Raw genomic sequence first — 12,117 nt, forward strand, 5'->3', positions numbered from 1 at the left:
CAACTGTGATGCACAGCTAGATTATAGACCTGATGTTTCCATTATAATAGCACTACAGAATTCTAGTGACATAAACTATTAGAATTATTTCTCCCTGCTAAGTCTTGAGCAGAAAGAACAGTTTTCTGACTGCATATTTGATGAACAGAACAGCTCTAAAGTACACAGAAAAGGAAAGTAGAAAGTGAGCCAAGTGAACACCCAAAGCTGATTTTTCACAGATACTAACAAGCAAAGCAGTTTGCAATAAATCAAAATCACCCTAAAGCATAGATTAAATCAATCTGTTCTGAAGAATATATAGTTCATTTTGAAAGTTTTGTTTGGTTTGTGATTAGACTTCAAAATGTTGAAATAAACCAAACAGATTCTAACCATATTAATTTGCCATACAGGAGTTCAAAGGTTTTGTCCTCTCCCCAGAGAAAGTAAATCAAAAGAAAAATGGAGCTCTTGCAAAAATAAAGAAAACTGAACCCACCACCCGAAATATTTATAAAGGGAAGGCTTTTTTCTTTTTGGATACTTCAGTTGGTCCAAATCAGGGTAAGGTTTCTATCCTAAGGACTTCTACTCTCTTCCTTTAGCTTCTATTCTTTAGTCATTTCTGTGTTTTTATCACACAAGGTTATGGGCAGATTTTCTTAAGAAGTCAGGTTGAGTCAGAGGTAGCATTAGGATGCACTATAGTTGACTACAGTATGAAGTTCAAATGAACACATTATTCTTCTAAAGGATTACAATAAGTGAAAGTGCCTAAAGAAAAATGTTCAGCCCTCAGTGCCTTGCACTAAGCAAAATTTTGAGAAACTGGGAATCAATGTTGGGAGCCAAGAAATAGGCATTGGCCTCACCTCTTTGAGCTCCTTTAATGCACCAGTTCAGGCTGGTTTTCCATGAAGGGCAGCACTCCACTCACGTAGTAGGCAATGCCAAGAGACAGCAAAGCAATGGCAAAGATCAGGAGCAGGACCCTCCAGAAGCCCAGATCCTCTACAAATTCCTGCCAAGTGGTTTGAAAGCTGGACAGGACCCCTTCACCTGGCTGTAGGGTGGGATAAGGAGAGAATGACTTTCCATGGTATTTTCACTCTTAACCATCTGCATGGCCTCCAGTTTTGAGTGGGATCTTCTGTGAAAACCTTTTACCTCCTGTTCTTCCAAAGATTCGAGCAATCAGATGACATCTTTATTCACTCCCCTGCACTTTGTCAGAACTAAAGGAGTTGCACCTTGATGATTGCATGTATCAATTCTTGGAACTCATAAGAATTGAATGGAATCCACATGGCCACAGAGGTGAAGAGCTGTGTTTCCTTGATAATCTGTGGCCAGCAGATCAGCAGGCCATCATATGCAACAGTTGGCAGATGGCTACATTCCCTCGGGCTGCTGCAAGGTGAAGGTCTGTCCTGCCTCTGCTGTCATGGATATTTGAGTCAAAGTCACTTTCCCAAAGTCTCTTAGAATAGGTAATATCTCCATCAATACAGGCTTGTAGCAATGGCATATTAGTTTGAGAAGAATCATTTACAAAACCTAGGAGCTTGTTCTAATGTGGATGGAATATGGGTCAGCTGTAAGATGAGATCTTTCCTCCAGTGGTCACTCAGCAGTTTCTCTCAATTCTTAAACAGGTTCAACAAAGTATTCAGTAATATATCAGCAAGAATTTGCAAGAGAAGCAGCAGTGATAGCAGCAGCACCTCTCGGCAGGTTGCAGAGGGAGTAGGCGCAGCCACACTATATTGTTTAATGAGTACTGCTAGAATGTATGTAAAGTTTACTAAAAATAAATCTAATTATGTAAAATAATGCATGTATTAATTAGTTATATTTTGTCATTTGTGTGCCATAGAACATGAAGTATATAAAAAGTTATTAATGTAATTAGGTAATAAATAACAAAATGTATGAACATTAAAACCTCAGTCCTTTTTGTTGATTTCTATGGTTTGACTTTATTCCGTCATACTGAAATCAACTGTGATAGGCCAATTTTGTTGCTGTATCTTCTCTAGATGTGTGTGTACATTTCTCCCACTGTAAATGCACATATTTCTTATTAAGCAATAATTTTTTAAACCCATGATGAATCATCTTTCGTACTGTCATCCAAAATTTACCTTTTATCTCCAGCTCTCTGTGCAGACAAAAACTAGTTTGCATAAAGTTGTCAAAAAAGTCATAGCTGTTTGTTGGTTTCACACTTCCCTTTTGCTCATGGGAGAATAAAGGGGTTGATAGTTTTTTCTTATTACACAATGTCCTTATGTGGTTTGGGAATGACTGTGTCGATCAAAGTAACACATTTTCCTTTTCTCTACTATAGGACTCTCTATTGTGCTCATCTGAGGTTCCGTAAAATATAAGATTGTTTTGGAAGTTCTCAAGTCAATTTTTTCAGTGCATTTTTATGAAGTTTCTTTTTATTTTTTATTTGCTTCTTAGTAATACAAGCCATTCAAATTCATTTTGATAAAATTTTACTAGCATGGGTTATATGTTATTCTAATTAGGACCAATTCTTGTGGGTGGTCATGCTGGTGAAATTCACTTATGGATTGTCATGTGTGTACATAGAAAAATTATGTTAGATTTATTCTACTGTCTTTTCCATTCCTACCCTCTTTATACCATGATTTCTTTATTCATTCATTTGTTGATGTGCTTCTAGGTATTGTTCCATACCTTAGCTACTGTGAATTGTTCTGTTTTAAACATTAATGTGGCTGTGTCACTGCACTGTGCTCATTTAGAATACTTTGGATATGTTGAATGTCATAATTGGATCAAATGGTGGTTTCATTCATAGTTTGTTTTTACCAGGAAATGAACCCAGAGATGCTTAACCACTGAATCACATCTCCAGTCCATTTAATGTTTTATTTAGGGGTAGAATCTCACTGAGTTGCTAAGGGCCTCAGTATGTTGCTGAGACTGGTATTGAACTCATGAACCTCTTGTCTCAGCCTCCAATGCTCATCCCTCATTTTTGAGGAATCTCCATACTGCTTGCTCCAATTTTCAGTCCTACAATGTATGCACGTCCCTTTTCCCCCTCATCTGTGCCAACATTTGTTGTTACATGTATTCTTGGTAATTCCCATTCAGACTGGAGTGTGGGGAAATCTCAGTATAGTTTTATTTTGTGATTCTCTAATTGCTAGAAATATTGGCCAGTTTTTTATGTATTTGATGATCCTTCCTATTTCTTCTTTTGAGAAGGAAATGTTAAGATTTCTTGCCCATTTATTGATTAGGTTTTTTGGATTTTTTAATCTATGGATTAATTACAATCTTGGATTTGCTTTGGCATTTCCTTTCTGATGTCCTCACATTGAAAATAACTTTGTTTTTTTGTAAAGTATATTCACAAGAGTGTAGAAAAAAGAATAATTTATTCTTTTGATATCTTTCAGTGATGCATTCTCATCGAACCCAAGAATTTTCATCAGAGCTGGGAATAAAATGTTCATTCCATCAGAGGATAAAGGGAAGGTATTGAAACTGTGACATTGAAAATGTATGCTTAAAGAAAGAATGGATATGTGTGGAGGAGAGTGATGTTCAGGAATATTCTCATGGTGAATATAATAGATGTGAGATAGCTGCACAATACAATTTTTATCACAAATTGATATCAAGAACATATGAAGACTCAGAAAAACCTCAATTTTACTAGTCAGTTTTGAGGAAGGTTTTGAGTGTCTTGAAAATTTATCTGTACTAAATTTTTGATAATATAACCTTGTGAAATGAAATTTGAAAATATGAAATAAAATCTGTTGCATGCTTCAGTTCATAATAATAAACATTTGAAATGTAGAATTTGTTTAAAGTTTTACTTAAATATTTTTGTAGACAATTGATTTAGTAATAGCAAATAAATTACTAAGTATGATCAGTTTTTTTTTAACATAATGAAGTATCTGTTGTTCTACATTCAACAAACAGTCCTTCCTTGTGTCAAAATATAACATTTTAATGAATGTAGGAAGACCTGTACTTATACATTATTACTTAATATAGAATCACGTATAGCTATTTGGTGAGAATCCTCCATTTATCATAAAACTTTCAAGACCTTTCCTCCAGGTCTCTACCCTAAGTAAATATGAGTGCATTTGTATTGGTGAAAAATGTAAGAAATGCAGTGAAACTCACAAATATTTAATATTTTTTAAATCCTAGAAAATATCATTGTGATCATTTTATAAAGAAGCTTTACAAAGGCAACAAATGCAAACAAGTATTTCATCAGTGCTCAAAATTTATCATTCCAAGCACCCATATTCAAGGAACAGATTGCAAATATCAACAAGGTGGAAGAATTTTAAATAAAATCACAAGAATTACTCAGTGCAAGAACATTCATGTGGGAAGAATGCCATATAGATTTAAGAAATGTGTTAAAGCATTTAAGGATTTCTCAACCCTTTTCCACAGTAGTGATAAACCCTATAGATGTGAAGATTGTGGTAAAGATTTTAATCAAAGGTCAGTCCTTACTAAACATAAGAAGAATCATGCTGGAGAGAAACCCTATACTTGTAAAGAATATGGAGAAGCATTTATTTACATCTCAAAACTTACTGAGCACCAGAGGATTCATAGTGATGAGAGACCATACAAGTTTATAGAATGTGAAAAAGATTTTAAATATGCCTCAAGCCTTACTCAACACCAGAGGATTCATACTGGAGAGAAGCCCTACAAATGTACAGAATGTGGTAAAGCATTTACACGATTTTCAAACTTCACTGAACACCAGAGTGTTCATAGTGATGAGAGACCATATGAATGTAAGGAGTGTGGCAAAGGCTTTAAGTACAATAGAGGCCTTATTCGACACCAGAAGATTCATAGGATTGAGAGACCATATATATGTAAGCAGTGTGGGAAAGGCTTTACATGTATTAGTGCACTTATTAAACACCACAGGATTCATAGTAATGAGAGACCATACAAATGTAAGGAATGTGAAAGAGATTTTAAATATATCTCATTCCTTATTTAACACCAGAAGATTCATACTGCTGAGAAGCCCTACAAATGTGCAGAATGTGGGAAAGGATTTATTCAGTTTTCACACTTTACTAAACACCAGAGGATTCATAGTGATGAGAGACCATATGAATGTAAGGAATGTGGCAAAGGCTTTAAGTATAGTACAGTCCTTATTGAACACCACAAAATTCATACTGGAGTGAGGCCCTACAAATGTACAGAATGTGGGAAAGCATTTATTCTATTTTCACAATTGACTCGACACCAGAGGATTCATATAGATGAGAGACCATATGAATGTAAGGAATGTGGCAAAGGCTTTAAGTTTAGTACAGCCCTTACTCAACACCTGAGGATTCATAGGGATGAGAGACCATATGAATGTAAGGAATGTGGCAAAGGCTTTAAGTATAGAAGAGTCCTTATTCAACACCAGAGAATTCATAGGGATGACAGACCTTATGAATGTAATAAGTGTGGCAAACGCTTTAAGTGTAGTAGAATCCTTAGTCGACACTGGAGGGTTCATAGGGATGAGAAACCTTATGAATGTAATGAATGTGGAAAAGGCTTTAAGTATAGTGCAGGACTTATTAGACACCAGAGGATTCATAGGGATGAGAGACCATGCAAATGTAAAGAATGAGGCAAACCTTTTAAATTCATCTCTACTCTTACTCAACACCAGACTCTTCATACTAGAGGGAAGCCATATAAATGCAAATGAGGTGGAAAAGCTTTTATTCATAGCTCACATCTTATTCAACACCACAGGATTCTTAATGATGAATTTAAAGAGTGTTGCAAAGGATTTAAGGATTGTCCAACCCTTATTAAACATCACAAGGTTTACAGTGATGAGAGATCATACAAATGTATGAACTGTGGCAAAGATTTTCGACTCAACACTTTCTCACTGCCAGAGAATTCTTTTTGGAGAAAATTCATGTGAATGTAAAGAATGAGGCAAAGCTCTTAACCAGAGTTCCTTTTTGGTTTTTAACTTGCCTTGGTTTCCCCTTTGATTGACTTTTTCTCTAGTGTACTTTGTCCCTCTGCTGACTTGCATTATTGTTTTTCATTTTGTCCTCATGGAATATTTTTCTTAGAATGTTCAGTAGTCCATGCTTTCAATTTGTAAATTCTCTTAACTTTTGTTTATCATGGAAGAATTTTATTTCATCATCAAATCTGAATGTTAGTTTTGCTGGGTATAAGATTCTTGGTTGGCTTCCATGTTATTTTAGACTTTGAAATATGTTGTTCCAACCTCCAAGTCTTTAGTGTCTGGACTGAGAAATCTGCTGATGTTCATATTCAATTCCCCCTATATGAAATCTGATGGTTTTCTCTCACAGACTTTAAAATTTTTTCTTTATTTTGTATGTTAGAAATTTTTATTATAATGTTCCTTAGTGTGGGTCTGCTGTAATTTTATACATTTGGTGTCCTGTAAGCCTCTTGATATTGATTTTCCATTTCATTCTTCAGGTTTGAAAAACTTTGTGCATTATTTCATTGAGCAGATTTTTCATTCATTTGGTTTGTAAATCTGTGTCTTTCTCAATCCAAATAATTCTTAAATTTGTGGTTTTCATATTATCTCATAATTCTTGGAGGTTCTGTTCATGATTTCTTTCAATCTTCTCTTTGTAGTGAACTTTATTTTCAAGATGAAATATTATTTCTTCATTGTCTGAGGTTCCATCTTCCAAATAATCTATTCAATTTGTGATGCTTTCCATTGAGATTTGAATTTGGTTTAATGTTTCCTTCATTGCAAGGATTTCTGCTTCTTTTTATTTTAGAATCTCCATCTCTGTACTGAAATAATCTTTTGTTTCCTGCATTGGATCTTTCAACTGTTTTTTAAAGCAATGGTTCTTTGCTTAAATTTGCTCTCGTATATCCTCCTGTATTTCACAGATCATTCTAATTATGTACATACTGAAAACCATTTCTAACATTTCTTCTACAATGCAGTCAATATATTCTATTAATATAGCATCTTGATTTGTTTGGGGTGTATTCTTCCCTTGTTTTCTCATGTTGTTCATGTGTCTTTTCCTCATGCAGTGCAGATCTGAGTTTTTATAATTTCCATCCTAGAGATTTCAAGTGTACCTGCATGTTTCCCATACTTGACCTTTAAGAGAGATATCAATATGAACATTACTCAATGCAAATAGTAGGAATCCTAAACAAAATATCCCTTCTTAAAATGTTAACAGTTTTGTTACAATAAGCAAAGATGATGTGTTCAATTATCATCTACAACATAAATATTAGGTTTGCAATAAGGTCTACATTTTCTAATAGTGGATAGAGAACAGGAGAGGGGTGTAGGATGTGATGTTAATGAGGTAGGAGGTGAGATTTTAGACATGTTTGATCATAGAAAGTGTGAAAGACTAATCAAAAGAAGTTGGTTGTTAGCAGGAGGAAAGAGAAAGAGACTCCAAGGAAACAGATAAATAAAAGGAAAGTAGAATGAGTAAAAAAAAGAAAAAGGGAAACATGAAAAAAGAAAGAATATACAACCAAAGTATAATACACTACTCAAATCCCAGTCCCGACATATGAAAACTACTTGATTTCATAAATGTTGGGGAATTGAGAGCAGGCAATGAAAAAAAAAATTAGGGGTGAAAACGGAGCCTTGAAGGAAGATTGAACAGTTATTTCCATTGGAAATAAATATCTTCTCTATTTCCTTTCTCATCTGATAAGTGTAGGTTCTCTGGAGTTTGTTGGTAACTCCACCCTAAGGATGGTAAAATTACTATGGTTGGGAGTACTAGACTTGGAGGTCAAACTCCTGGAGGTGGGTTATAGCAATTGTCCCACTGGAAGACTTCACCCAAGGACTCTCCTTTGGGGTCCACTCATGTGATGCAGGACCCTGGTCTTAGCCCTTTACCTCACTTGTGGGCCCCTCAGTTCTTGGTCTCTTATTCAGTCTCTAAATTATATCTCTCTGCCTCCACCATTTGTAACATACTAATCAGTAACTTCTCTTCCTAGATGTCCTGGGGCTGAGTGCTGTGATCTGGGTGCCTGTCCAGGAAAATTTTCCAGTCTTGGGCAGATCAAGACCAGGTATTGAGACCTGTGGATCAGCCACATACCTGCAAGTGCTGGGCCATGTTAGTGGCTAGAAGGTGGTTGAGAGCCTGGGGATTGAGGAGCTGGAGGGCCCTGTTGATTGCCAAACCAGTGGGACCAGTAAATCAGTGGATGCTCTACTAGGGAGAAGTTGTGAAGCAGGTTTATGTCAGGTCCCAGCAAGTGCTCCCATGTTGTCTGGAATCCCAGTGGGTGCTGGGCAGGTTGGTTGGGTGAGCTGGAATCAAGATGCCCTCATACCCTCTTCCAACCTACTGACACCTTGCAAGACTCTCTCCTGCCTCTGCAACAATATGGTGGTTATTAGCACACCTAGCAGAGATATCTCAGATGTAATATGGCAGCAAGGACCTTAGTGATATTATATCAGACCCTGGTATCCCTAGATGGAAGTAGCCACGTCCTCTGAAGTCACAGGAATTACAGGTATACACCACCACTCCTATTTTGTTTCTTTTAAAATTTTTCCTCAGATTTAATTTTTTTTTTCTTATTGAGCTGTGTATGTAGGTCAGTGATAGAGACATTGTCTAGCATGTGCATAGCCCTTGGTTTCAGCTCCAGCATCAGAAAAACAAATCAATAAATGCAATATAAGATAAAAAATAAACATTGATGTGATTGCATCACTGTAGTATGCTGATTTTAAGTCCTTTTGATATAAACTGAGTAATTAAATAATTGAGTCAATTGGTGGTTCCATTCAAAGTTTTCTGAGGAATCTCCAAATTGCTTTCCATAGTGGTTGCACCAATTTGCATTCCTACCAGCAAATGCATTAGTGTACCTTTTCCTCCTCATCCTCACCAACATTTATTGTTGCTTGTATTCTTGATAATTGCCATTCTGATTGAAGTGAGATGGAATCTTAGAGTAATTTTGATTTGCATTTCTCTACTTGCTAAGAGATATTGAACATTTTTTCCATATACATGTTGGTCAGTTTTATGTCTTTTTCTGTGTATTGTTTATTCAGTTTTATAGCCCTTATATTAATTGGGTTTATTTTTTGTTGTTAAAGTTTTTCAGTGTTGGAGCCACATCAATGTTTATAGCAGCTCAACTCAAAATAGCTACACTATGAGACTATGCTTGGTGTCCTTCAAACCTGAATAAAGGAAATGTGTGTGTATATATGTATATATAAATATATATGTATATATGTAATGTGTGTGTGGGTGTGGTGGAATATTACTCAACATTAAGGAATAATGAAATTATGGTGTTTGCTGGCAAATAGATGGAGTTGGAGAATATCAGTCTAAGCATAATAAGTCAAACCCAAAAAAACAAAAGTTGAATGTTTGCTTGAATATGTGAATGGTAATTCACAATAAGGGGAGTGTGCTAGAGAAAAAGAGTTTGTTTAGATTAGGTAGAGGGGAGTGTAAAGAGGGGAAGGGGTATGGGGGTAGAAAAAATAGTATAGTTAAACAGACATTATCTCTGAGAAAATGAGAAATTATGCTCCTTTGTTTATGATTGATCAAAATACATGAATGCATGCAGCTGTCATGCATAATTAATTAGAATAAAAATTTAAAATAAATTTTGGATTGACCCATAATAATAGCACCTATTTATGGTATACAATATGATATTTTCTTATATTTATACATTGTGTAATTGTAAAACTAGAGTAATTACTACATCTAACACCTTAGGTGTGAGAAGATGGGTAGAGATTGATAAATGTATCCCACATATTCTTATAGGAGTATTGTAGATTCAGGTACCACATGTCAATCTTTAATTTGTTCTGATTTCTTTAGTATGATGTAAGATAAAGTTCTAATTTCTTCTGTATGTGGATATGAAGTTTCACAAGCACCATCTGTTGAGTAGATCATAAAAGCTTTAAAAGGCTCACCATTCCCATTACAGATTTTTGGCATCTATAATGAAAGAGTGATGGTGTATGTATGGATGTATTTCTGGGTAAAATAAATTAAAAGAGTGAGAGAGTGATTGTGTATGTATGGACTTCTTTCTGGGTTTTCCTTCCTGTTTCATTTGTCTGTATGTTTACTCTTATTCCAGAATCACAATATTTTAATTACTACATGTATGTAATACCCAGGAAATTTGATGCCTTCTTCTTTGTCCTATAGAAGTCCTCATGGCCTCCTTTAGATTGCTTTGAATAGTAGGGACATTATAACAATATTGTTTCTCTCAATCCATGAACAAAGGATGTCTTTCCAACTATTTGTAAGTGATTTAATTTCTCTCAACATTGGAAGATTTTCAGTGTTAATGTCTTCTACTTCCCTTGTTATGTTTATTCCCATGCATTTGATTATGTTTCATGCTTAAGTTCTTTTCATATTTAAAAGAGTTGACACTGGGAAGCTTTACTACTGAGCTATATCCAGTGTCATTTTATTATTTCTATGCTTATTACAGAAAGTATATATGATGTAAGAGTAATCATTTTAATTTTTAGTGGTATTAACTGCATTCATATTATTGTAGAACTACAACTACCAGCCATCCCCAGTAACTTTTTTCTTTCAAAATCAACTCTATCATTCAAGCTAGAATTCCCCATTGCCTTTCTTTCTGAGTCTCTACAATGTGCCATTCTGTTTTCTGATCCTAAAAATTAGAAGAATCTAACTCTACTTTCTACATGTGAAATATTACATTAATTTTTTCTTTTGTAATACATTGAACTTGACACAGAGTCTTGAAGTTTCATCTGTGGTGAGCCATATGCCATAATTTCCTTCCTGTGGAAAGCCAAATAATTCCATGCCAGACTTTGATTATAGATTTATCTACTTGGGACCTTGTGTTGTTTCTAAAATGGGCTACTGTAAATGATACAACTATAAGCATAGGAATACAAATACTAGATTCAATCCTTGAGTTCAACTTTTTTCCTGCTGAGCACATAGAAGTACAGTTAATGGACCATGTATTAATTTATAGGGATAAATGTTAACATATTTAATTAGGTAAAAAGGAGATTACTGAGACTATAGACTTAAAAAAGTTGCTGTACTTTTGTATGTATATATCAGTATGGGCTAACATTAGTCATGAAATTTAACCCCACCTCCCAATTATCCCTTCCTGATATCAAGCAGAAATGTCAAATTTTGTGTCAACTCAGAGGTAAATGATTCAATTGTCTATTACATATTTGCAATCCATATGTATGAAAGTAAAATGATTTATCTAAAAATTATAAAACCATGTATTTATTTAACCTAGAATACACACAGACTATGTCATGATTACAAAACTGTTCAGTGGCTCATTAACAGAACTCATCCATCATTTAACAATTAATTAGTATACTCTTTATAAGGGAGTATATGCTATAAGGATTTCAAAAATTCATAAATCATTTCTCATTAGTGATTTACAGGGAAGTACTAATTGTGGATAGCTGCTAACCACCATGATGGGGCTAGAATGATGGACTGGGTCATTGTTTTGCATAGTACTTGAAGAAGAGATGATGCAGTCCAAAGTGTAGAGGAACATAAAGAAACCCATGAACAACAGAATGGACTGTGTGGCTCATTGTTCTGGGGATGCAGTTAAAGACAGGTTGGTACTGTGAAGGTGCTGGGATTACCTCTTACACTTGCCCAAGGGAGTCACCATGTACCCACTCGAGAGGCCCCTGAGCCCCATAAAAGACACATCACTGAATATTCCCAATGTAGAAAATAACTTATGGGTAAAATTGTGTAGGATTCAGTAATAAATATAAGACCATGCATATTGACCATGGAGTTTATAAGAGCAAAGATTGAGAAGTGTACACTGACTGACATGTAGAAGACCCACAGGAAAATAAGGAACATGGTCTCTGATGTGGACTTATGTTTGAGGTTTGCCAAGCAGGAGTTTCTGGGGTTGAGGTTGATCATCTGGGGTACAATCTGCTGGCAGGTGGCACAAATGGAGAATCCCCTCAACAACCTGTGCAAGTAGATTAGTGATTTACATTTGATGTCATCCTCC

At 35.2% G+C, this 12,117-nt stretch overlaps 1 protein-coding gene and 1 pseudogene across 1 annotated transcript in view; one reads left to right on the top strand and one right to left on the bottom strand.

The window, feature by feature from the left end:
* The window catches only part of LOC124970972 (zinc finger protein 519-like), a 28,649-nt gene extending 24,925 nt beyond the window's left edge, over positions 1-3,724 (top strand). Inside the window, exon 3 of the mRNA XM_047534584.1 lies at positions 3,423-3,724. Coding sequence (XP_047390540.1) covers positions 3,423-3,508 — 86 coding nt within the window. The 3' untranslated portion in view covers positions 3,509-3,724. The remainder of the gene's footprint in view (positions 1-3,422) is intronic.
* LOC124971124 (ankyrin repeat domain-containing protein 46-like) lies at positions 869-2,620 on the bottom strand (annotated as a pseudogene).
* Positions 3,725-12,117: the final 8,393 nt, after the last annotated feature.

The sequence above is a fragment of the Sciurus carolinensis genome, chromosome 19 (genome assembly GCF_902686445.1).
Source record: "Sciurus carolinensis chromosome 19, mSciCar1.2, whole genome shotgun sequence".
Classification (NCBI taxonomy): Eukaryota; Metazoa; Chordata; class Mammalia; order Rodentia; family Sciuridae; genus Sciurus; species Sciurus carolinensis.